Source organism: Xylaria bambusicola (assembly GCF_022495145.1).
Source record: "Xylaria bambusicola strain CBS 139988 unplaced genomic scaffold F5B22scaffold_22, whole genome shotgun sequence".
Taxonomy (NCBI): Eukaryota; Fungi; Ascomycota; class Sordariomycetes; order Xylariales; family Xylariaceae; genus Xylaria; species Xylaria bambusicola.
Window position 1 is genome coordinate 530,905 of NW_025953575.1, and position 25,826 is coordinate 556,730.

The 25,826-nt window shown below is 48.3% G+C and overlaps 7 protein-coding genes across 7 annotated transcripts; 4 read left to right on the forward strand and 3 right to left on the reverse strand.

The window, feature by feature from the left end:
* Positions 1-549: 549 nt before the first annotated feature.
* On the reverse strand, positions 550-3,230 carry F5B22DRAFT_198522 (prolyl oligopeptidase). The gene is made up of 4 exons (XM_047969571.1): positions 2,363-3,230; positions 1,338-2,288; positions 1,188-1,278; positions 550-1,134 (listed from the first exon to the last, which is right to left on the reverse strand). The coding sequence occupies exons 1-4, from the start codon at positions 2,843-2,845 to the stop codon at positions 563-565; spliced, it is 2,097 nt and encodes a 698-aa protein (XP_047830627.1). The 5' UTR covers positions 2,846-3,230; the 3' UTR covers positions 550-562.
* Positions 3,231-3,993: 763 nt separating this feature from the next.
* Positions 3,994-5,348, forward strand: F5B22DRAFT_198547 (uncharacterized protein). The gene is made up of 2 exons (XM_047969572.1): positions 3,994-4,413; positions 4,494-5,348. The coding sequence occupies exons 1-2, from the start codon at positions 4,187-4,189 to the stop codon at positions 5,194-5,196; spliced, it is 930 nt and encodes a 309-aa protein (XP_047830628.1). The 5' UTR covers positions 3,994-4,186; the 3' UTR covers positions 5,197-5,348.
* A 151-nt stretch (positions 5,349-5,499) lies between these two features.
* On the reverse strand, positions 5,500-7,450 carry F5B22DRAFT_646902 (EAP30/Vps36 family-domain-containing protein; the record flags this gene model as incomplete). The annotated part of the gene is made up of 2 exons (XM_047978790.1): positions 5,500-7,276; positions 7,350-7,450. 2 exons carry the CDS (start codon positions 7,448-7,450, stop codon positions 5,500-5,502), a joined length of 1,878 nt encoding a protein of 625 aa, XP_047830629.1.
* A 963-nt stretch (positions 7,451-8,413) lies between these two features.
* On the forward strand, positions 8,414-10,170 carry F5B22DRAFT_656221 (SAC3/GANP/Nin1/mts3/eIF-3 p25 family-domain-containing protein; the record flags this gene model as incomplete). The annotated part of the gene is made up of 3 exons (XM_047979949.1): positions 8,414-8,477; positions 8,546-9,800; positions 9,851-10,170. 3 exons carry the CDS (start codon positions 8,414-8,416, stop codon positions 10,059-10,061), a joined length of 1,530 nt encoding a protein of 509 aa, XP_047830630.1. The 3' UTR covers positions 10,062-10,170.
* A 5,556-nt stretch (positions 10,171-15,726) lies between these two features.
* F5B22DRAFT_198788 (uncharacterized protein) lies at positions 15,727-17,980 on the forward strand. Its single transcript, XM_047969573.1, has 3 exons — positions 15,727-15,961; positions 16,038-16,778; positions 16,840-17,980. Exons 1-3 carry the CDS (start codon positions 15,794-15,796, stop codon positions 17,770-17,772), a joined length of 1,842 nt encoding a protein of 613 aa, XP_047830631.1. The 5' UTR covers positions 15,727-15,793; the 3' UTR covers positions 17,773-17,980.
* A 1,023-nt stretch (positions 17,981-19,003) lies between these two features.
* On the forward strand, positions 19,004-20,783 carry F5B22DRAFT_608041 (thymidylate synthase/dCMP hydroxymethylase domain-containing protein). Its single transcript, XM_047975049.1, has 2 exons — positions 19,004-19,278; positions 19,382-20,783. Exons 1-2 carry the CDS (start codon positions 19,193-19,195, stop codon positions 20,247-20,249), a joined length of 954 nt encoding a protein of 317 aa, XP_047830632.1. The 5' UTR covers positions 19,004-19,192; the 3' UTR covers positions 20,250-20,783.
* A 3,484-nt stretch (positions 20,784-24,267) lies between these two features.
* On the reverse strand, positions 24,268-25,822 carry F5B22DRAFT_636609 (uncharacterized protein; the record flags this gene model as incomplete). The annotated part of the gene is made up of 2 exons (XM_047977311.1): positions 24,268-24,847; positions 24,909-25,822. 2 exons carry the CDS (start codon positions 25,820-25,822, stop codon positions 24,268-24,270), a joined length of 1,494 nt encoding a protein of 497 aa, XP_047830633.1.
* Positions 25,823-25,826: the final 4 nt, after the last annotated feature.

Consider the following 25,826-nt stretch of genomic DNA (forward strand, 5'->3'; position numbering starts at 1 on the left):
AATATGCAGCTCTCGCACACCTGCAGATAGGAACATTTAATCTACACCGCCTGTTACACGCGTACAAGTTGAACATGCAGTTATCCTTGCACTTCGGCCGTACGAAAGGCCATTGCAGGCTGTTCATGATCTTCAAAGACATGCAGGCAATATTGAAAGTGAGGTTATACAGACTTCGCTTTCTGAAACCAGCCAATAAGACCTAGGCGGTCAGGGCTGGCAGACTAGTTGTATATAGAGTCGATTCAAGACATTAAGGCTAAGAAGGAATTGGTTGGTTAAGGACTCATGCAGCCCTAGTTAATCGTTATATTCTGAGTAGCATCAAGTTCCAAGCCCAGCTCTCTGCCCTTGTTATACTAACCTTATCTTAGTTTCCGAAGAGAGATTATTCTTACCATCATACCCGTTTCATGTTTCCAAGTCTCCAAATTTCTATGTTGAACACTGGAATAGAGGAAAGTAAGTGTAAGCAAGAAGTTGTGAGGTAGTAACATCGTTGAAGAATAAAGACTGTATAACATTACCAAGATATAGTCTCCCTGTTCCAGTAAGCCTTATATCAATTAGAACCAGTATCAGAAGCCTGTCCAATTCCCGCAGTAGTAGTAGTATTCTTCGTATATCCATTAACCCATGCAAAAACCTGTCGATGCCACTCAAGCGAATTCTCTGCCTTTGAAACATCGTGTCCCTCATTTGAAAATGTCAAAAATTTCGTAGAAACGCCAAGAGACTGCAGATTGTTGTACGCAGCTAAGCCCTCACTAACAGGGAACACGCTATCCCTTTCGTTGTGTATCACGAGCATTGGGGTTTTCCAATTTTGCAGTAAGCCCGAACGTGCCGGGTTACAGCGATGCAGTGCTGCCAGATCTGTCCCCGATGACGGAAGTTCTTCACCAGATTTGCCATGAATTGACATGGACTGAGTGTTGAATACGCCAGCGTGGCAAACCATGGCTTTAAAGCGTCTGGCCAGAGGATGTCCTTGGATCCAGTTCATCAGATAGCCACCGTGTCCCGATCCGGCAATGATCGCGTTGTCGACATCGACGCCAGGCATGTCCCTCAGATTATATAGACAGTTGACCAGGTCGTCGTACGGCCGGCCGCTCCAGTCGTTATGAACAGCTATATACTCTGTGTTAAAATCAATCCCATCCCAGATTTTCAGTTACACGAACCTGCTGCGAAGTCTTGACCGTACCCAGTACTGCCTGTGATATTAGGAAGAACCACGACGTAACCTTGTTCGGCCCACGCAGCGGCGTTCCACTAGTGAATATCAGACTAGGTATTTTCTGTTTCTCTTATTCAAGGAAAGTTCTCCTTACCTTCATATCCCATGCGTTAAGCCATGACCTAAAGCCCGCGGCGTCATGAACCAATATTGCCAATGGGTACTTCTTCGTCTCGTCAAAAGACTGAGGCTTCATTACCCACGCATGAACGATGTAATCACCACCGCCCTCGTAATATATCTCGGAAACCTGCTTCGGCGATAAACCAAGTTTAGACCCGTGATCGGATGATGAGGATAGCATAACAGCAGCATCGTCGCTGATGACCTGGTAGAAACAGCTTTCTACGAAGCTCGAACTCGTCACTAGGACTTCGCCGTTATCACTTCGTCTAAGTGGATAATAGGCGGACACCGTGCCATACCGCAATAGAGGCACAGGATACGCATGCGGTTGAAGGTTCAAGCGATAGAGGCCGACTTGACCGCAGTCTTCCGCGGTGATATACAAGGAATGACCGTTTGCGGAAAACCGAAAGCTAGTTGGAGCTAGATCCCACGGTCTACCAGTCACCATACCGAAGACGTTGACAGCGCTTTGAGACGCCGAAGTATGATATACGTAGATCTCCGTCCATTCCCGATTCACTGTCTGATTACACAAGAAGGATATTAAAGCACCATCCGGGCTGAATTGCGGCATGGTGCAAATAGCTTGACATCCTTCACTTTGTGTCTCGATCTTAGTCGGCGCCTCAATGATTCCATTCTCAAATGATCGTATACGAATGAAATAGATATTGCTCGTGCCGCTTGGGCCGGGATTTTGATACTCTGGGCTCTCCGCAGTAATGATTATTCCATTCTCGCACATATCGTACTGAGATTTTGCATCTTCATAAAGGCCACTCTCCTCCAGGGGTATACGCAGACCAGTAGAGTCCAGAGCATTATGTAAATCTCCAGCAATTCTCCAGTCGCCTTCTTGCCTAGATAGTGTCGAGTACCAAATAGTGTATGGATGAGGCTCATTCTTCAGATCGTCCTGACAACGAAGTTAGTGGTTGTTATACAGCTCTTCAGAACACGCTCTATCAACCTATACTTGCTCCAACTTACGTATCTTAGCCGAGGTGAACAGTATACTCTTCCATTGTGGACTTTTCTGTTCTTCGTATTTCGGAGCTTCCCATCTGTATCTACGCAGCCCAAAATCGTGAACGCTAGAATCCCATTACCAAGGGCCTTAGTCTTAAGCCCACGCACCGGCCCTTGAATGTGTCCGACAATAGAAGGTTCAGGAGGAGATCTGTCAACGTTGATAACAAGAAGGAACGTAATTCCCATGCCTCCACTCTTGAGATAAATAATCGTATTAGTACCATCCCCAAGCCAACTAGGCTCGTAGGCTTGGTCGTCGTGTAGAATGCATGAGGATAACCTCGTTGCGATATTCAGAATGTATATGTATCTTCGAGTCTTCCCACCTATCTGGTGAATTGACTCGGTATACAAAGCAAGCGTGCCATCATCATTAGGCACCGCTGGTCCTCTTCGAGGAGCCGAGATAAATATCTCGGGGGTCAACCTGTCGATAACCATATTGAAAGAACGTTGGGACTTGCAGCAGAGGTGAATATACTTCACATAATCATTAAAAGTAATCTACACAATCGAACCGTAGGGATTTTGTCTAACAGTTGAAGGTCGACCGGATTACGCGGTCTTGCATACCCGCCTGGGAAGAAATACGGCAGCCTGGAGCGTATAGCACACGAACCCGCCCCCGCCCCTGCCCCTATGCTTTGGTTTGCTGCGAGACTTTGTCTTTTTCTCCCTCTCATTCTCCCTCTTTTGTGAATAGTATGAGCTTGGCTCGCAGCTTATTAAGATTTTCAACAACTCTTCATACCGATATGCGCCCCTTAATATGGGCTGAGTGCATCCAGTACCTAGTCATTAGCAATCTTGTGTAAGCACGCCGAACATGAGACTCACGGCTCAGAATCCCCCACCACTTGATCTCGGACTACGTCGAAAAGTCTACGGAGTATATGAAAGAGCCTCTTTGGCTTATCAGTGACTAGAATCTGAATTGAAACATTGATGAAGCCACAGAGACAATGTAAATTTACCGTACCGTACGCAGGTGGTGGTCTAGCTCACGTCTTGCAGGCACAGTACCTACAATACCTGTGTACCGTAGCACCGGCAATTAGATTGGAGGACGAGAGATCATGGAATTCGATTCATACTGGTATGACAATTGCCAGAATGTAGACAGACCCGGTTCGAATCAAGGGCCGGGCGCTGCACAAACAATCAACAACAGAGCCTGGGGGTAATTGCATCAATGGTGATAGGCTCGCGAGGATGCAAGACGGTTGCACTGTGCCATTATCTACAGGCGATGGCGTGTTATCGGGCGTTTTAGCTCCGATGCCGGGCCCCTCCCAAATTCCCAAGTGCCCGCCAAACAGGATCACAGCGCAAACTAAGGTAGCGTCAGAGCGAGCTATTGCTCATATTGGGGGACACTATATATGGTGTATCTAGGTTCCTGAGTCTGATCAACATGGTGTTCCCTTAATTTGCAAAGCCAGCGCGCCACGGTTTGTTGATATCGTCTCTCTTCCTGCTTGGCCTCGGAATCAGCTCGTCGGGAGGTTTCCTCTTGCCAATCAGATCGAGATCTGCGCGAACAGCAGTTGATTACTAGCTGGTTGGGATAGCAGCCTCTACATGGCCAATCACCCCCGAAAAATAATATAATTTTCTGATTCCAATGGGCCGCAAAGTGTCTTGGTCTCTTGCCGCTCTTTCTCCCGACCACGGGTACAGTTAGGATTGCACTTTTGGACCTTGGCAGTGTCGTTCAATTGATACCTAGACGGCTTTCCTTGGAGAACGACGGTCAGACTTCGAAGCGACCCCGACTTAATCATGAAGACCAACAGTGCTTCTGACCTACCTGAGCCAGTGCCGCCGCCTGGTCTACCGCTAGAAGCAAAACCTATCCCGATATCTCCCAAACAACAGACCGTTGATATGCCCTCAAAGGTGTCCGACCAATGGAATACGAGAAACCTAGGCCTCCGGCTCGGCGCAGATGCTCTGAGTGCTACGTGCGCGGCGTCCTTGATAGCGCCTCTTATTTCTATCATTGACAGGTTTGTACTAAAACCACTACTGGCTCTGCTATGCTCACCAGCCCCTGTGTCCCAAGAAACTGACAAGAATCATTGGATAGGTCCATTATGGAAAATACATCGGGCAGAAGCACCCTAACGGAAAGCATCAAGACCTCTCTACGCGCTCTAGTTACCCGTCCTCACATAATGCTATTTTCGCGACCGGTGGCGCTCATCTTCATGCTGTATGGTGGCACGTATCTGACGGCGAATACGCTCGACACAGTCTCTTCAACAATGCGCGGCAAGCCCGCCACATTTGTATCTTCAGGAACGGAGAAGTTTGCCGCGTCCTCAGCTGCCAATGTCGGACTCTGCATATACAAAGATCAGGTATATGTCAGGCTTTTTGGACCGGGAGGTCCGCCACGTCCCGTACCGCTGCCCACGTACGGACTCTTCGCACTGCGTGACTGCTTGACGATCTTTGCGTCCTTCAATGTGCCACCGCTGCTTGGTCCTGTTGTATCGGAGCGTCTGAGTGCCGAAATGCGCCGGAGAGTCAGTGGCGAAACTATCGCTCAGTTTGCAGCACCAGCCGCCGTTCAATTGTTCTCAACCCCTATACATCTTCTAGGATTGGACGTTTATAATCGTCCTACTGGTGTCGGTGGTATTTCGTGGGCTGACCGTTGGACATTGATAAGGAAGAATTGGCTGATCAGCTGTGCTGCCAGAGTTGGTCGAATTGTTCCGGCTTTCGGACTTGGAGGCACAGTTAACATGAAGATTCGCAGGAACTTGATGGAGAGGCTCTCGTAGTGGATAAACTATTATAGACTCATGTTGGCTAATGCCACATGTCTAAGATTTATAGAACTGTACAATTTTCTCGGGATCTGGTGCTAAGGGAGCAGATAGCCGAACTCATAGCCAGACTGTTTGGATATTAGGATTTCTGATTCAAGCGATGTTGGGCACGAATATGTTCTGGTTTTGCTTCGGTACAAACAACGAAGACAACTCTAGGGACTAATATAAAGCACACGCCGCTTATCTTCGGGCCCAGAAACTTCTCGCTAGAATTGAGAGGCCGCTGGCCAATGATTTTCCCGCCGTGAACGCTCAAATCATGCCAGTAGCACTCAAAACCTCAAGAATTTTATCAGCATCCGTAGCTTGTCGGGACCGATGACGATGCTCGCCTGTGTCAATGAAGTTTTCCCAAAACTTAACGCCTTCTAGGCTTTCTTCTCGGCATAATGCGCCTCTTTCCTCAGCCATCTCTAACTCTTCTTCGGCCACACCAATGCTCCATCCAAACCGGTCGGCAGTGTCATGCGCTGTAACTCCACGCCCAAACACCTGCCAATCCCAGGGTACATCTCTGTCTGGGGGTATCTCATGCAAATCTCTAAGCCATGCCAAAATTGTTTTGATAGTGATCTCGTCAGTTCGGTCGCGGCTTTGTACAACCATGACGCCACTCTTGAAAGTTCGCAAACGAACAGGGAGCTTCAGCTTTTCCCATAATCGAACCGCCTTTTCGAAATCATTTGGGCTGACAAGCTCGACACCTCCACGTGCTCTGTTAAACATCGCCCATAGGTCTACCAAAGTCATAATACCGCCAGCCTTTTTGAGCACACCCCGAGCATCGTCTGTCAGGAACTCAGCTAAGTTCCTTGATAGCTCAGATAGATAGAGGGATTCAGACCCCGAGCCACTTCGGCCCCCAACAATATCCTTGGTGGTAATAAGTCCTAGCTGACTCGCAGACTCAGCCAGTAAGGCGTTTGCTTCGGTGGTAGCACTATCTGTCCCATTTCCGACTTGTCGAGCAAAGGACTCTGCTAGGGCTACGATCTCTTTGGCTGATGCCATCAATGCCTCCAGATCTTCGAAGCTGCTGCCAATCATCCGCTCGTTGTTCTTCCGCCGATCTAGACCCATCTGCTCCAATCCCGCTATCCCCGCCGCCTTCTTGCGGCCAGAGCCGGTATCGGACCGTGATATTGAATCCGCCTCGCCTCCTCCGTTAGCCATACCACTCTTAGGGACAGGTGGTGCTTCGTGCAAAAGCCATTTCCTCTGGGTCATCGCACCCTTCAGTCTCTCATAAAATACCTTCTCGCCACCATTTCTGAAAGAGATTTTAACACTCTCGGGATTCTCCAGGCCTGCAACACCTCCTAGTGTCAGCATTGGTCCTGGGGAGTCAGTTCTGGGTGGTGGCTGTGTCGCAGTCGTGGGGACACCTTTAGATAACAAAGGAGCACCGCATATTTCGCACGACAATAAAGAAGGATGGTTGGAAAATGTACAGCGAGGACACTGGAAGCCGTCCGTGTTTGCAGAGTTTCCTGGGAATGAGCTGATTTGCAAAGAGTCGAAGTTGTCAATACTGTCGAGTCCGGACTTTGACTGACGGCTCGAGACGTTTGATATAGCTGCCTTCAGTACTTCGGTTAACGCTGGTTTGATCCCACATGCTAGACATGGCGGCAACGGGGTATGTGCGGTTGCCGTTGTAGGATCGAAGTTGGACGGGACGGGATTGGGGAAGCTACATATTGAACATATCCATGTCGCCGTGCTTGCCTGGGAGCTGTTGGAAGGCGGAGGGCGTATTAAGGAGTCTGATGTTTGTAGGGGCGAAGAAGATGCTACGGCGGCGGCGGCGGCTACGGCTCTCGACTGTAATGAGGCGCGTTTTGCCGGCTTAGGGATCAGCGTCACCTTTGCCGATGATTTGAGGAATCCAGCGTAGAATTCATAGCGTTCGACGTCCTTCAGGTCTAGGGCAACCGAGTGTTTTCTAGGCTGTTGTGTGTCGACATAGCAAATGCGATGTGTTGTCAAGTAAACTTGACCACACTGTTGGTTCGGGAGCTTGTACTTGCTATGGTGTGCGTGGGCACCTTGTTGTTAGAAGTGGCAACCAGAGGGCAGACGATCTTGAAATGCAGACTTACCCCTCGTAGAGTCCTACATTATCTTGGACGAAAAGAAGTACCTCATCGGGTAGATATTGGGGTCGAAGGGCTGTTGTGAGGTCTATCTGCTTCAGGAACATGATGGCGGGTTGATTGAAGCCAGGACGGAGGCGGAGGCGGGGCCTAAAGTGAAGGTTGACAGCAGCTCTGCCCCACAACTTCTCTCTATGTACCTACCCAGGTACTTTCTACATGGATGTCTAATAGGCGACTTGCATGTTATGCTTTTACTCCTTAAATCAAACATCGCCTCAAAAACAGCTCGTTATGGGCTGGATCAGTATCTAGAGTGGTATCCAGGCGCTTACCTAGAGGTAGCTTAAGATGGACGATACACATACAGTACACCTGTATTAGTATCGGTATATCTGCTTTGATTGGTCACCTCGGGCATGGTTTTAATGAGGTAGGACTGCATCTTCTTGATGATGCAATCTTAGTTGCCTCTGTAGATAGGTGGCTGGTAGGGCCGACATAGAATCGCGTTAGCTCTTCCCAAAATATTTACTATGGTTGTTAATAATTGTTTTATACTGACCATTAATAAAAGTAGAGCATTTTTACATTCGATATTGCTGAACAAGGAAATATGAAGGTACATGATATATGTACCTAGGCACCTTATGTACATAGGCACTACTGTACTTATGTAAGTAAGCGCGACGCAGGGACGCTCAGACCACCACGCCACTTCTGATTCCGCCGGCCAGCTGTCAGGTGGCCAAGGTGGCCCTCTGCCCCAAACCAACTGAAATTCGCTCTTTCTCCCACTCCTGGCATTTCTCCCACATCCACACAATAACCAGCCTTTCTTTCTTCTCCATCATTCATCTCGTACTGCTGCTACCCGTCGTGATTCTATCCATAGCATCCACCACTGACTCATCTTTGTGGCACTGTATCTCTTGTTTTTCTTCAGGCTTCTGGGACCCATTTTTAAACCCCGTGACGTCTGTTGACTCTTTACTAACCAATTTATCGTGCTACCGCTCTACCATACCGACCAACGCCGCCTTTGACCAACCAACCCCTTCGCCTCTGTCATGTCTTGGGCAATGCCGCCAGCGCCGGGCATCCAGCCAGCGCCTTATTATCCTCAACAGATGAGTACGCTACCTCTCTGCCTCCCCAGCTATTAACCTAGCCAGCTAATGCTAACGTGTGTGCTCAACTAGACGCAGCCTACACGCCTGTTACAATCAGACCAGGCTTTGGTCAGGCATACCAATCGTCACAACAGTATTCTTACAGCGCACCTGCTAATCCACCCCAACCCTCGAGCACAATGTCTCCTTCCGAGCAGCAACAGCAGCAGAAATTTGACTGGCCACAGTCTGTCCGTAATTATGTTCAACGAACGTTCCAGGCATCTAACGAAATCCCCGGAGTTGGCCGCGACGAGAAGGAGTCTCGACTCAAGGAGATCATCCGGTCTGAACAGGAAAGGGGATCCATGTTTACAACCAACTGGGATGAAATGCCCTTACCACAGCAATTAATTCTGAAGGAACGCCAACAAACCTTGCTGGCAGCTGTAGGCCCTGCGAACGCTCAATCCAAGTCGCCCTCCTTTGCTGTCAACTCTAAGAAAAGAAAGTCATCGGATCTTAGCGAGTCCGATCAGACTAATGGTTCCACAGTGCCCTGGCGTAGTACCAAGGCTCTTTCTATCGAAGATCGCATTAGCAAGCCGGTGAACGACAAACGCCTATTAATGGAGGGCCCTCTCACGGGAAAAAGTAAGTTTCAGAAGAACGTCGAAAAGAGACAGCGCCGCGGTGACGGCGGGTATCAATCATCGTACCGGTCGCCCAGTCCTTCACCACCCTCGGGACCCATAGTTGGTCTCAATGAGAATCTTGAAAAGAGATACCTACGCTTAACGGCTGCTCCCAAGCCTGAGGACGTCCGTCCTGAATATGTTCTGCACCAAACTCTTGATTTATTGAAAAAGAAATGGCGAAAGGAGAATAACTATAACTATATCTGCGACCAGTTTAAATCCCTCCGACAGGACCTGACAGTTCAACACGTTAGGAACGAATTTACTGTTTCTGTCTACGAAATTCACGCTCGTATTGCCTTAGAGAAGGGGGATCTCGGTGAGTATAACCAGTGCCAGACACAGTTACGTGCTCTCTACAGGGCTGGTATCAAGGGCAACCCCATCGAGTTTAAGGCATATCGTATATTGTATTTCATTCACACTGCGAACCGAACGGCGTTGAACGATGCTATTGCGGATCTAACCACAGCAGAAAAAGAAGAGGCACCTGTCAAACATGCTTTGAATGTGCGTTCGGCGTTGGCCTTGGGTAACTATCACAAGTTTTTCCAGCTTTATCTGGACGTCCCAAACATGGGAGCATATCTCATGGATATGTTCATCAAACGGGAACGACTTGCTGCACTTGCGAACATGTGTAAAGCGTGAGCCTCTCCTACCGCTTTCTTTTTGTGCCATGCTAACATACTCCTAGATTTAAACCTGAACTCAAACTACGTTATGTCACCGAAGAATTGGCCTTCGAATCAGATGCTGAAGCTGCTCAGTTTATCATTGATTATAACCAAGAGTTGCTTGAAGAACGCGAAGAATACATTGCTTTCTTGACTGGAAAAGCCGGTCAGATTTTCGAAAATGCAAGGGCTCAAGCCTTTAGTAGAGTCGACTTGAAAGGCCAGATATGATGTTTCGTCCCAACTTGCTTCCTTTTTATCTTTATTTTTCTCTTCGGCACCGCGCCCATTTTCGCACATTTTCAAGGGCTGGGCAGGATGACTGGCCCGTAGAGTCTATTTCCACGCCCTGCCGAGTTTTCATCTCTGAGATGATTGACGATTCCTGCATATCAACTTCTGGTTATGTCATAGCATGACACTGTAACGGAGCAAAGCCCTTTCTGACTATGCATTTGTACGGCGTCAAGGACATTTACTCGGAGTTGGTGCTGCCTTTTGGCATATCTCAATGCGGCTGGCGTTTTGATTTGGAATGGTTGATGCGGAAGGAATCAACGTGTTGGAGTCAAATGGTGCATAGGCTTTGGAGTGTTCATGGACCAAGTGGTTCAGTTCATGTGATGAAGATACCCTTTAGGACGATGAGCATCGGCCAGTCTTCGCGCTTTGCTGCGAGGCCCTTGTCCTTTGTCCATGGTTAACATGCTCTTCGTGATAAACCGTTTTGATAGTCTATAGATAAAGGCTCAGCATTAGTCTTGAGCGTTGATACACGGTTAACTTACAGAATGAATTCAAGAAATCAGGAATATGATCTTAGGCTTAATGTATGTGCTATAGTCGTTCCTTAATGTACATTGGCCATTTTAAGCTTCATTGTCAATTGATTTCCAATCTTACTAAAATTGAACATGAGTAGGGAGGTTCAATAAGGTTCTCATCTTTGGATTCTCGTATATCAGAATGGATTCATTTGAACGGTGGCCTGTAATATGATTGCTCAGTCCATCTGCTTTGGATGAATAGATTTGAATCCTATAAATATCGCACATATCTTGGAAGCTGTTGCAAGCACAGGAATGTTCAGGGAATTACAACTTAAGTACATTGGAACCGATGTTCTACCCTACCTGACCCATACGTAGACACGATAAACATAGCTTCAATAGTAGCATTATCGTCAAGTGTTCCCTGTGCGCATGTTGTACAAGGAGCGCTTTAGAAAGAAGGCTAGAATACTGCAGGGGGGGAGAGTATCTCAATAAGGACGCAGATCGGATGCACCGGTCGCAATTGGAGCTGGATATAGAGTTGGAATTTTCTTTTCCCGCATACAGACAATAAGACGTCCACGTTAGCAGCAGCTAGTCATGCAAGGTACGCAGACAATTACGCCATCCACAAATTGGAGGGGCTGACGAACTTTTGACCAGGCTAAGACTTGCATTGGCCGTGGCTGGTACATCGCGCTGTATGGCATGTCCTTTGGTGTCTTAGACATACCGGTACCTAGATACAACGGGTTTGGGCAGGGCTGCAATTAAACTGTGAGGTTCCGTGGCTTCGGGAAGGAGGAGGGGTTGTCGAGGCTTGCTATGTTCTGTGAAGAAAAGGATCAGGGAACTTTTGGTTGGAATGAATGGATGCAAGTGGCACAGTTGGTTTGGGATACAAGACGCGTCATCTTAATTAGTAAAAGACGAGACCACTGCAAACAGTGAGTCTGTTATTAATGATGCGATACTGCGTGAACAATACTGACCTTCTCCTCAAGTGGTTGAGCTTGCGAGCATTTGTTTCTGTATTCCTTGCACAAACTCGTCTCACTCTTAGCGGGCGAGGGAGCCGTACGTTACCTCACCATTCTGGCCCTGGGCCTTTTCGGTGTATACGATTTCGCTTCCAGCGGGGGTTTCCCGAAATCATATGTTCTTCATTCCGAAGATCTCTCGGAAGCCTAGAATCTCGGCAGCCGGGCCTTGTAAAGCGAAACCTCGGCCAGCGAGGTCCTTCTTGCTAAGGATCACTATAATGCACGTCTTGAACATCCAGGCTCTTGGGGTGGGTCTCTAACTATCTGGCTATCGACCTGCGCCTCTCGCGATATTCGGTTGCGTTTCAGCCCTGCCCGATGTTTCATCACGTTGGGGATCGTCCCGGGATCGTGGTGATCCGTCGTGGCCATGCATTGACAATGGCCTAAAGAAGTAACCTAAATTGGCAACCTGACGTGGCCTCGTTGGTTTTTGAGGTCGCTCACCCCTCGGAGGGGTTGTGGTCGTCGGTTTTGCATGATGTTTCCTGTCCCAGCTTATTTCGAGACGGGATGGCTTCTGGAAGGATTGGTGGTAGAGGTATCCGTATCCACCCGCTCCGTTGGTCTTTAACCAGGATAAACTCGTGATAAATGCTTGTCCATATCATCTTGATACTGTTCATATATACTACGTCATCCTTTTAGTATCCAATTGAAATTTAGAATATGATCGAAGCTTTATGCTTTGAGTCGGAGTTATTATGCGATTTGCTGTCGCCCCCCTCGTCTTTTGGGCGTCCTTCCTGCATGCATTGATGAAATGAGGCAACCCACTGTAGGAAGCGTACCCTTTTGGGAACTGGCATAGGCCTCCCCAAAATTGAATTCTCAAAGCTCGACGGGATCGCAATTCATGAGAATCAACTTGATCATTCGAGGTACCTCTTGTGCAGCATTTCACTGTCATGCAGAGACACGTTCTCAATAAACCAGGCTATCCCCCTCCACACGGAAGCAGCACTCCACACAAGCTAATGTGATAAGACACTCCTGAAGATGTAGAGGCCTGTTAGAGATAAGATGTGCTTTGTAAAGGTTGTCATGGCTATGAATGCCAAGTTGGGTAAAGAGAGGGCATGCCATGAAGCTCAGGAATACCCATTGAACGTGCTTTGACAAACCCCATCAGATGGGCTTCGCGTCAGCACACAATTTGTCGATATCAACTTGTACCTGCAAGCCAGGCGGATGTCCTGCTAGCTTAGAATGTCGTGTATTATTGGCTGCGAGTAGTCAGACAGCATCTCATGACGGGTAGGTAGTATGCCATCTACTTGTAAACTCTCAACTTACTGTGCTATGGGCACATATATCTAGACAGTTGTTAATAACAATACAGTACTGATTACAAAATAGGTAGCCAATCTCACTTATTTCTATGTACATGCTTAACTTGACCGGCCCACCATAGATGACCAGCCATCGCTACCTTTATTCGTTATCGGGTGGTTCTAGACCTTTAAATTGCGGAGAAAGACCCTCTCTGAAGATCGTTAAAGTGTGAGGTACACCTATAACACCACCCTATGACAGCATTGCGAGGTACTGTTAATGGCTTGGTCCTTGAACAGACACCGAGTTATAAGTACTCTGCCGTGTACTTAATTATATGTGTAATAATGTAGATGCTGTTGTTGAGGAATAAAGATACCTAGTGAAATCTAGGCCAAATATTGGATACCTATAGTACTATCTTATACAACTTACAAGATCGTCTATCTAGGGCGGGAATTACAAGACCTGAAATGGAGGAAGGATTGACAGTACATAAGTGCCTTAAGATAGGGAGCACTATTAATATGATCTGCTTGCCCCTACATAATAAGCTCACTCGGCTATTCTTTAAGACTTGGCTTGATTTAAGGCATAGGATCTCCTTGATCGTACATTAAAAGACAAGCCACCATCACCCCCTTACAGTAGATGTCCCTTATAAGTATACACCTATGTATACATACATAGGTAGACAATATTGTGTTTACTATAAGTAGAGTGAGCTTTAGCGCAATTGAATATCTAACTGGTAAGTTACCTACCTACCTATTCAAGTACTTACTCTCCCTAACCTATGTACATTACAGTTACCTACTTGGGTAGTATTGGGCTAATTACACCGATGGCACGTCGAGTACAGGTATGTAGACTTTAATGGCGAGCTGCCCCAACTAGGCGGATACGCAGCGAGTACAAAGCTTGATTGGTTGATAGTCGCCCCAATCCTTGCTGCAGAGGCCGCAATGGCCCCCGCGCGATATGGGTAATGTTGGGTAGAGGACAAATGAATCAATCAGTTGGTACGCTCTTTAATTAGTGTAGGTTTATTCTGGTCTGTTCTGGTGACGGTTAGACCGCACGTGCATGTCTCTTCGCGCGTGCCACCTGTTTTTGTAAATGGCCTTTCCGCCACTGTCGCACTTGTCGCCTCCCTTCTCTCCCTCTCTGCCTACCTTTAGCTGTAGACTTGTGTCTGGATATCGTTGATTGATTGAATTGTAGAGTGTTGGAGTATGAGTACTATCTGGTCAGAAGGTTTGAATCGCATCAACTGCAAGCTTTAGGATACGTACGGATAATTACTACAGATTACCTGCAGTCCCACGTTTCGATCCAATTGAACTTGCGAATAGCTCTTATCGCGTCCCTACATTACGCATTCTTCGGACTTTGGTACCTGGGTAGTATGTTCCATCTACCCATGTTTTCGAGCAAGACTTGCCGGCTGGTGTCCGGAAATCAATGTCCAAGGCTTCCTTATCTGTTCTGCTACAGCGGGTAGGTATCTCCAAAGTCACTGGAGGTTTAGGAACTACTTTGCATTTATGCCTTGGGTGTTGCAGAGCGTTGGTAATTACGTAAATTGCTAACTGTGGGCTCTTCCCACAGAGCCACAGCAGGGCCAATGCCGGCATACTACTACCTAACTAAGGTAAGCAGAGGTGCCATCTACATACCTACATACTTAAGTACTGAAGTAGGTTAGCTGTGTGCCTAGGTAGGTACTTACATACCTAGTATCTACCTAACAGGGCCCCTAATATCTGCCCCGATCTACCTACTTACCTACCTACCTAATCCTTGTGGTACCTAACATGATTGCCCCGCTTTTGTTTTTTTTTCGACCGTTACCCTTTGGTGACTACTGCGCAGAGCCCAAGCAACCTTGCGAGGTCTGCGCCAACATCTCCACTAAAGCATCCCCCCCAAATCTGTCAGTCCAATCCTTTCCGCTCCATCCCACCCCCAAAGTGCAGCAGTCCGACCACTTCACTGCCATTCATTCGAGTCCCTCCTTTCCATCTGTCCCTCCTTCAACCTGCCACCACCTACCGAGCAGACGGGACACGGTTCGTTATTCTACAGCTCAGCGCCTACGTCGATTATACAGCCGACGGGCTTCCCATCTGACTTGCCGTTTGACGCAGCCCGCTCGAGGACAATTGGTACCCGACAATAATCTGAGCCACGCGGACCTGGGTGTTGATTTGTGCTGGATTAATTTGGACAAAGAGAAGAGGCAAACCGACAGAGAAAGAGCAGGACTGAGAATCAGCGATCCCGAAAGAACCCTGGCTTATCGCCTGTGTTTTTCATTCGACCGCACGCTGTGCTAAAAATAAGGACGCAGCTGCTTAGCATTCTTTACGACCCGGCTTGTTGCATCGAGGGGACAGCATTGGACGGTCAAATCATTCGAGCAATTCGAGCCCCAGCTGCAGAAGGTCTCACCTTGAGAAATCCGCCGCCCACTACTTTTCGCCGTCTCTTGATCGTATCTCGGCCGCGGAACCCGCCACCGCATTTGTTACACTGATCCAGAACTGCTGTGTCGAACCCAGCCGGGAGACGGAACGTTCGTTGTCTTCTCAGGTGCTTTCATTGGTGTCACCCAATCTGAATCACAGAGGGGAGCCAACGAGCCAGCCATTCTTCTCTCTGCGCTGTTCTCATTCTGCCCCAGTTTGACATCTCACCACAGCTGATCATCTAGTACGCTGCTAGCGCCAACAAACCGCTTGTACGACGATGAAGGTGCGCCATTAATCTACTTAACTAATCCCCCCTCATCCCTTGCATCTGCTCGTCGTGTTTGTCGTGTTATTCACTTCAATGTGCATGTTACTCTACCGTGGAACTGAATAGCAAAATGTCGCGCGCGTGTTCGAACCGTAACTCGGTTACTTCTGTTCGTACTGTTGCTGATATGAGACGAGCAATGCAGGCTCTCAGAAGATCTATTAAGGGCGACAAGGACAAAAGTCCACAAATCTCTATCGCGCCCAAATCTGCCGTCGCCATAGTCCCTCCTAAAAAGGTTTGTAGTTGATAGGTCTCACAGTCAATGCTTGGTGTTGTCCCTGTTAACGAGAAGCTAATATCGCACGTATCAGGTTATTCGAGCACTTTATGATTATGAAGCTCAGTCGACACAAGAGCTGAGCTTTTCACGTGGTGACTTCTTTCATGTTATCGGCCGTGAAGAGGACACCGACTGGTATGAAGCATGCAACCCAGCCCTCCCGGATGCACGGGGTCTTGTCCCCGTTTCATTTTTCCAAGCGCTGGGGCGTACCGAGAGGGACAGCGGACAGTCTGATAGTGGTCCAAGACTACCTGCTAAGAAGGAAGACCACGACTCTGGCTTCTCAGAAACTAACACAGTACCACCAACGCCAGCGCTCAGTCAACGAAGCTCTAAGTCGATAGGGAAAACGGGCGCTATGGTGTATGGTATCGTCATGTACGACTTCCAAGCCGAAAGACCCGACGAATTAGAGGCGAAAGCTGGAGAGGCAATTATTGTGATTGCGCAATCAAATCCAGAGTGGTTCGTCGCTAAGCCTATTGGCCGGCTTGGTGGTCCGGGACTCATTCCCGTGTCATTTGTCGAAATCAGAGACATGGCAACTGATACTGCTGTCGCAAATGCGCAGGACGCTGTCAAACGTGCTGGCGTTCCCCGAGTAGAGGAGTGGAAGAAGATGGCTGCCGACTACAAGAATAGCAGTATCACGCTGGGCAAGTTCGAGGGTGGTGGGCCACCGGGACAGCAGCCTTTGGAGCAAGGCATGGAACGCCTGAGTCTTCAACAGCAACGCAACCGCCAGAGCCAACAGCAAACTTCTTCATTTGTAAGTCGAACTCGTTTTATGGCTCAATGCTATGCTCTGATGCTTACACATTTGTCTACAGCCACAACAGCAGAGTGGCGCGTTACAGTCACAACGCAACACATTGCAGCAAAATCTTATGGGTCCCAAGCCTACTTCCCAGCTATATGCGCCTATTTCTGCTAAAATCCCCAGATACTGCTTCGCCGAAGACAAGTATTGGTTCGTCATTGAAGCGGCTCTGGAGGATGGTCGTCATTGGGAGCTTTCACGTTATTACGAGGATTTCTATGATTTCCAGATTGCTCTCTTAACCGAATTCCCGGCAGAAGCCGGAAATACAGGCACACAGAAACGATCACTACCGTATATGCCTGGTCCTGTCAACTACGTAACCGATGCAATCACCGAAGGCCGGCTGCATAATTTGGATCAATACGTCAAAAATCTATTAGGACAACCAGCCTACATATCTAAGTGCAACTTAGTCAAGCAGTTCTTCGCCCCAAGGGAGGGTGATTATGAAGTCGATGCCAACTCATTGGGTGACGAATATCGTTTATCGGGAGGATCACGATCGTCCACAGACTCGCCGAAGGATGAGCACTCTCGACAATCATCACGCAACAATTTGAACGGCCCCGGATATTCCGGACTATCTGCTGCTCCGCGACAGATGCAGAATGGACAGACACAGATGACTCGCCAGGCATCGTCGCTCTCGCAGCCTTCTCAATCTTCCTTATCACCAGGTATCAGCCAAAATGCTGCGGCTATCAAAGTCAAGATACATTTCAACAATGACACCTTCTTGATCCGAGTACCTGGCGATATCAACTTCCCACAGCTATATGAGAAGATAAGAGAACGTACCAAGGTAGCAAGTGGCGAACAGATCCAGCTGTTCTACCGAGATGAAGCAACCGGTGACAAGCTGAACCTCATGAGTAATAATGATCTCAGCTATGCCCTAGAACATAACGACAAGCTAGTCATTTTTGTTGAGCAAGTATAGATCTCGATTATTCACTAATATCCTCCACGGTTAACGATTCTTCGCGATATACCCTTTATATTTTATTGCTAGCATCTACGACCGGGAACCACATCTGGCTATGACTCAGGCATGGCATCTATGCAATGCTGCACATATCTAGCATATTGTTGTCACTATTAACTCATAACACCTTTCTTACCAGCACCTGCCGTGCACCAGCCGCACTCGACAACAAAAAAAAATCTTTAACCCAATTCGTGTTCGGACAGATAGCGACTGGAGACTGTTCGTACAGCGAAGTGTATACCGATCTAACATCAATAAGATTTATCTGTGGGCCTTTGTGGTACGAGTTGCCATTCTCCTCTTCTCCAATACGCCTTATTTTGATACCTTGAATTATTTTTATTTATACCTGCTGGAGGTATTCTGGGATGGCAAAATATTTATGGAACATTCTTATCGAGATTTTATTGGTTTTGGTTGGGCGTAAACTGGATCGATTCTTCCTTCACGGGACCCGGTTCCTGCTTGTGTCTCAGCTTCTATTGCTCCACCGTCAACAAATCTTGCCTTCTATTATTCTTAGTATTTTACTTCTTTCTATTTTCTGATTCTACCACATTTGTTTTTCTCGTACAGCTGTTGCTGCTTTAGGGGCCTGGGTCTGGGAAGGGTTGGGGGTAGTTGGAGTGACGAAGTTGACGAAATGAATCAACGGAAAGTACAAGATGGATTGGATTGGATTGGAGGAGCACCTTTTGCTTCTCAACTGTCGTGAAATTTTATGTTGAAGGTCGTGTTCTCACAAGTCAACAAGGCGTGGCGGTGGGGCGGTCAACGGAGAGGCATCTCGAAGTTACTCTCTGTGCCTGGGCCGAGCGAAGAGAAAGCGCAAGCAAAGGCATCCTGTTGATATCCGTTGATTTATTCATAGGCGAGGCAATGCGCAGAGGGCGAAGCGAATCACAGAGCTGGCTAATATTTCAAGCTTGATTTGTACACGCAATTAGATGGCATAAGTTCTAGAATTCCTCGTGGTGGCGGTGTGATTGAGTTCAACGGCTTTCATGTCAAAGAATGTCTAAATAATTATAAAAAGGTAGCTTTGCACTGTACCTAGATATAGCGTGACTCAAAACCGGTGTTCACAAATTATCAATGAAGCCTTACGTAAGTAACAATAATTATCAGGTTTGCTAGCGCGGGGCATTCTCCTGTATGTCCAGTAAACTGCCAGCTTTAGTACCTACCTACCTAGGTAGGTATCTACCTACTAACGCCTATTTTAATTTACGCGTCTTTTCCTGCCAAAGACGCGTCTGCTCTTTTACTCTTCGAGATATTTCAGCCACAAGAACAGTTAATAATAGAAGGGGGATCAGTGCAAGGACACGAAGCTTTATCTTCGAATGATTCCTGAAGAACAAATTGCACCATGGCACCACAAAAGCGGCATGAAGAATTACAATATCTAGACCTAGTCAAGGAAATTTTGACTACCGGCGAACACCGGCCAGACAGGTACGATTCTAGTTGGAGGATGACTATTGTTTCTCTGGCTACAGAAGTCACCCAGTTTTGTATTTTAAAAGAAACCCAATTCTGACTTGAGGGACATCTGTAGGACCGGAACCGGAACTTACTCTATCTTTGCACCGGCACCACTCAAATTCTCCCTCAATGAGAATGGCCAGCCAATTCTACCCCTGCTCACAACGAAACGAGTATTTCTAAAAGCTGTTATTGCCGAGCTTCTTTGGTTTATCGAAGGGAATACCTCGTCCACAGCGCTGTCGGAGGCTGGGATCAAGATCTGGGATGGCAATGGGTCACGGGAATATTTGGACAGTATTGGTCTGTCACACCGTGAAGTCGGTGATCTTGGTCCAGTCTATGGGTTTCAGTGGCGACACTTTGGCGCCGAATACGTTGATGCGAAGACCGACTATGCAGGCAAGGGAGTTGATCAGCTTGCCGAGGTCATACATAAGCTGCAGACCAACCCTTATGACCGTCGCATTATCCTCAGCGCCTGGAATCCGGCCGATATGAAGAAGATGGCGCTTCCTCCGTGCCACATGTTTGCGCAGTTCTATGTTTCATATCCACGCACCGACACGAGCGAAATGCAGGAAAATGGGGAGGAGAGCCACAAGAAACAGGGGCATCTGCATTGTCAGCTGTACCAGCGGTCCTGCGACATGGGTCTCGGCGTGCCGTTCAACATTGCCAGCTACGCGTTGCTCACCCATATGATTGCGCATGTCTGCGAGCTGATCCCCGGCAGTTTGACTCACGTCATGGGCGACGCACACGTATACTGCGACCATGTCGATGCGCTGAAGATCCAGCTTGAGCGTGAGCCACGGCTATTCCCGACGCTAGAGATTGCGAGGGAGAAAGGCGGTAGTATCGACGGGTGGAAGATTGAGGACTTCATTATCAAGGACTATAACCCACACAAGATGATTGCGATGAAGATGTCGGTTTGAGATCAGGTATCTCTAGATATACTTCTTAGACTCACTCACGCGAATGTGCCACGCTAGGTGTGGCTGTGACGTATAAGTATGATGTACGAATGGATACGACGGGATGGATAAGACAAGGGATGGAATCTCAAGTGCATGGGCCGGTTATCATCATTGAGATCACTACCATTCATGTTGGACTGGCCATCAGTATTGAGATTGGACCCAAATATAAAATAACTAACTAATCACCACTTAGGAGCTTGGACCATGGAATTACTAGAGCCCCTCGAGTACATAACTTGTTTGCTAGACGAGAGAATGAAGCAAAGAGCCTGTTACCCTCCCATCTGCAGTTACGGTAGGTATCATATACTGTTATAAGCCCGATGACCGTGCGTATATGTTTGTTGCTGTAGTATTCTCACTCAAAAGAAAGATAGGATAGATAGAGAGAGAGAGATCGAAAAAAAAAGCAGTTGTTACCTCGGTAGGTTCCAAGTTAGATACTAGATACCTAACCTAAGGAATTAGGTATTATCACATTATTACATGAAGTAGGTAGGAGAGAACTTAGGCAGCTATCGAGATGATTAGGATTTGGCATAAAGTCGGTCATGCAATCACGAAAATCATGAAGCACAGACCACGCGCGGTATGCTCGAAACAGGTTGCTGCGCTTCCCAAGACACCCGCTCTGATTGGCCAAGTGGGCGCTCCATTATTTTTCCTAGGCCGTCTCTGGCAGAGCCCCACCAGAGCCCCACCAGCCCGCGAAGCCAACCTCCCCTGCGCTTTCTCCGTTAAGCAAATCCAGCCGCCCCTTTATCCTCGCTCTCCTCGTTAACACGCTTAGGCCTGGTTTCCATTCAATCCACCGAGAACATCGCATTCTCGCGCGACCGATAATTCAAAGTCGCATCCTGCTTTGAGAAAATGGCCGAACAACAACATCAACAACAACCACATCAAGAATTGCAACAATTGCCCGACGTGCACCAGGTCCACCAAGTCCACCAGCACGCGCCCCACGACGACGGCAGCAATCTCCCCGTCGAGTTCAAAACAGATGTCGACGGCGATGTCGACGTCGACGTGGACATAGACGTCGACGACAGCAATCACAGCAATTCCAACATCAACCCCGAACTCACCCCTAACCCTAACATCAACCCCGACAACATCAACCCTGAGCTTACCAACGTCACCGTCGACGTTTCCGTCCACCACGATGGGAATACGTCGCCCACTGCACACACCCCTAAAGAGCGCCACTCGTTAACCCTCGACCAGCGACGCGCCCTCCGTCGTTGGGCTCACTCCCAGACGACGCGTCCCTCACATAAAGCCTGCATTGAGTGGTTCTTCAGCCAGTACGGCCAACATGTTAGCCAATCTACCATCTCTCATTCTCTCTCTCCCAAGTACGCTCGTCTCGACAATGACAGCCAATTCAGCGGCTCGCGTCTGCGTTTCGGGAACTGGCCCGACGTCGAGAAGTTAGTCCTACTTTGGCATGGCCAGGTAGTCGCCTCGGGTCGCAACCCTAGTAACGAAGAACTGGCCGAGAAAGCCAAGTCTATCTTTCAGCAACTACCGCGCTACAAAGACGAATCCGCGCCCGAGTTTTCACCTGGGTGGATTCATCGCTTCAAGAAGCGCTACGGGCTTCTCATCAGACGGCAACGTCGTCATGGGAGCGCACCTAATCCCGCTGACGATATACCCTATCTAGTCGATGCTGTGCCCCGCTTCATGACCATCAGTGCCGAGACGAGCCCTGCCGCTATTCGTGATGCCATACTAAGGGTTGTTGGTGTTGAAGCTAGCCTAACCACTTGCGCTCGCGTCCGTGATGAAGCTATCCGTCGAGTAGAGAACCCGCCTACTCACCCAGGCCTTACGGGCGCGCCTCCCCCTCCAGCCGAGTCTGATGCATATGCAGAGGCCGAGGATCCCGAGGTCGTTCTACAGAATGCATTGCGCCAGATGCAACAGGAAGAGGCCGACGCTGAGGCCGAGGCTGCCGCAGTTCGCGAGCAGAGAGATCGACAAGAGCATGGTCTCCCACCTATCGCTCCAGGTCTAACGACTCCTGTACCGGGCCCGGCCCGAAACAGTGCTAGATTTACTCCAGTTGGCCCTGACGAACATTCCTTGACGCTTACTCCTATATCAAGCGGTCAAGCTATGGCAAGCACTGATCGGCCATTACGCTGCCCCTTCTGTGTTAATCAGCGCATGCTCCGCAGCATTAAGGAGGCCGTGGAACACATGAGTACCCATGTGGTAGTCTAGATGGGCTCCACACATCTCAAAGGGAGGCGCATTGGTTTTTTTTTTTTGAAGCTCAGGGGCACTCAATCAAGTTTACTGATATGGGCAACAAGCACAGAGCATAGTTACCAGCTAGTATTGGAGATGATTCGTCTACATGGACCAGTCAATTCCATTTCCTTCGGTATGCCTTGCTCGATTGAAGAAGCGACCTCAGTGAGAAAACACCGTATCATATTTACATGTTCTCGTGGCATTTCACCATTCAACTTGTATGAAGGGAAACGTTGCGGTAGTTTCTTTTTACGGTCTGCAAAATTTTGGGGTTGACGACGGGTCAGGGATAGCGGTATATGTGGTCAGGGTGATAAGGTATATCTTTCTGGCGATGGATTAATGAAAAGTGACGATGGCGGGATCCGGAAATAACAGTGAGAGTATATGATTTCTCTCCGTGGCATTTCTTATTCCCCATATTGGAGGGAATAGGTCACCAAAAGAGGGCTGGGTTCTTCACCATGAGAACCCTCCTTCAACTTTGTACTACTACTACTACTACTACTGCTACTATCGCCTTTTGAGATACCTGTACTGCTAGAAAAGCAGACTAGCCAACTTTTCAATTACCGACTTAAGTATTTGACTTGTACAGTTGCTCTTGCAGCTTGTTGCAAATAATGCTCGTGCGTTCTCATTTTATATGTTTCTCTCTCTCTCTATTTTTTTTCTTTTCCTCTCTTTCTCCCTGTCTCTGACTCCTTCCTGTCTCTCTGGGGTATTATCTCGAATATTGTATACCCAATAGAGAGCCATCTGAGAAGCAAAGCCTGAAATTCAGATTTCCAAGGTCGTCCGTCATACAGGGCGAGATGGTTGAAGCAAGGAGATTAGCCAGATACCTATACCCTTCATGTTTCGCGTTCTTCAGTTGCCTCCGCCCCCGCGTCTCCAACTAGCAGATGCTAAGTCCTGGCTCGAGCTGCATGAAATATAGAGGGGAATAAATACTAGCGATTTAGTTCCACCACTCTGATAGGAAAGAAGGGTTGTTTTCCCTGCTAGACTGTGTTGTACGCAAACTAGCCGGGCCGAGGTCTTACTTACATATAATGGTACCTATCATACCATTAAGATCACGATGCGATAGACATGCAAGTGATGATAGTTTGCAGAAGTCAACTGAGATGTTCGCGTAATTTCGATTCTCTCCCTTTCTATCTCCGTAAAACGCTCATGCTCGGCCGATCCTATATGCGGTTCTCACCAATTACCACCACAAAAAAGCTCTCGGAAGGATATATCGATGCCCCCAATAAAAATACGGTATCCCCTTGTCGCGCCTAGCCTGACCCGTTGATTGGTATATATCCAAGAATAGTATTTGATATATAAAAAGAAAAAATGCTGCGCCGATGAATACCAATTTCGTACCGTATGAATGAACCCAGGTCATGCAAGTATCGTATCCCACCTCATTAAACGAATTTCGTAGCAAATGGATTTATATTCCAGCGCTGTTGTGCCCATGTTTCCCTTAGCTAGAATGTCTAGCTACCTCCTGCCTACCGAAGAGGTTCTGCGCCTGAACGAACTGCTGTCTACCTTGCAAGTTTATCAGAAAAGCCGACTCGGTCATTATTCAGTTAGTGAGGTATTAGATTGAAAGCCCCAAACGCCGTGCTATCGCTGTTGTACAGAGGCGCTCATCGAAAAATCAAAGGAGGCGAGCTGGCTGCACGTCCTCCAGAATGCCCAAAATTCATTATAACCACATTAAGTTCCGGCTTTGTTGCCGGTTTTGCTGCCAAAGTGGGCGATTTCCGGCAGTTCGTCGTGTCGAGTCTCCTTCTTGTTGCATGTCTTGGGGATTGGCCCGCAGTGGTGTACGGTCTTCCTCAACATCCTCGTCTGTGAGCTGCCCTATCTCCGCGCTTGAGTACGCCCGCGAGAAGTCATCAATCTCGCGGCCCTGTGACTCTTCACGCTCTAGCGGTTGATCCTCCTCCACCACGGGTGTTAAGCTACCTTTCGGTGGTGGCATGGCCACCGACGGATAGCCTGGGTTATACCGCATCGGCTGCAAATAGCCATGAACGCTCGCCAAGTTTGCAGGTGTTGGGGTAGAAAGAGTAGATTCAAGCGGGCCGTAAGAATCAGGTGGATGCGGATCTGAGTGAGTGCGAAAATGGGATGACACAGCTGACCGCGTTCGCTCGAGTGGGACATAAGGCTCAGGCGGATACGGATGCGCATGGTTATGGGCAGTTGGGGGAGGAGGTGACCCATCCTCATCATTCCACGAGGGTAACGGTGCGAAAGCCGCTCCGTGAGATTGTATTGGACTGCATCTATATTAGCCTCAAAAAATCGTAGAAGGAGTAGAGGGACTGAGGATGGACTTACCTGGTATAGTGCGTTGTTGGAGGTGCTTTCGGTGCTGGTCCTGGCCCTATGCGATGATTTTGATTCCGTCGACGCAAGCAGAAAAGCCCGAGAGCAGCTAGTGCTATCAGGGCTGCAGCACCTCCAACAACACCACCAATAATAACACCAGTCCGAGTCTGTCCCGTTGATGGGGGAGCATCTGTATTTGTTGGCGTCGAGCTAGGGGTTTTCGTTGGTGATGTTGACGAGCTGGAGTGTGTCGTGGAAGATTTGGTATGAGAAGATGCGCTGGAGGATGTAGAAGTAGAGTCGGATGAGGTCGCAGTTGAACCAATTTTCGTCGGTGTCGCAAGTGTGCTTGGGGACTCTGTCAAACTCACATCGACAGTCGTGATGCTCAGCACCTTTGTCGCACCCTCGGCAGAGGTCTCGACACTAGTGCCTATTGTCGATGCAGTGCCGCAGCCATACTGGGAATAACCGCCTGCAAAGTTGTTCAGGAAGCACACGTCGCTCCCCTGACATGTGTATACATAGGGGTTAATCTCGGTTTGTGGATCGCTATTCCTGTCGACGCAACCTGTGAAAACCCCTGTCGTACATGCGCCGCCATTCGGGCAGCAACCCACCACCGAATTGGCCTGATCCAGCACACAATGTGATCCTGCCGAACATGTTGCGGGAAGATTTGAGTCGCCTCCAAGATAGCCACATACTGTATTTTCTTGCCGCCGTTGGAGATCAAAAGGGGATAACGGCTGGTCCGTGGGTAGCGGAGGAAATGGTATTACATCTAGCTCACGGAAGGCGACGACTTTCGTCTGTTGTGGGAGCGCATGACCTTCTGTTGGGCTGAACACGAAGCTTAAGAGAAGGACTGCTGTTCCGGGAGGGAGACGGAGGAAGATGTTATGGAATAGTGGACGAGCCATGGCT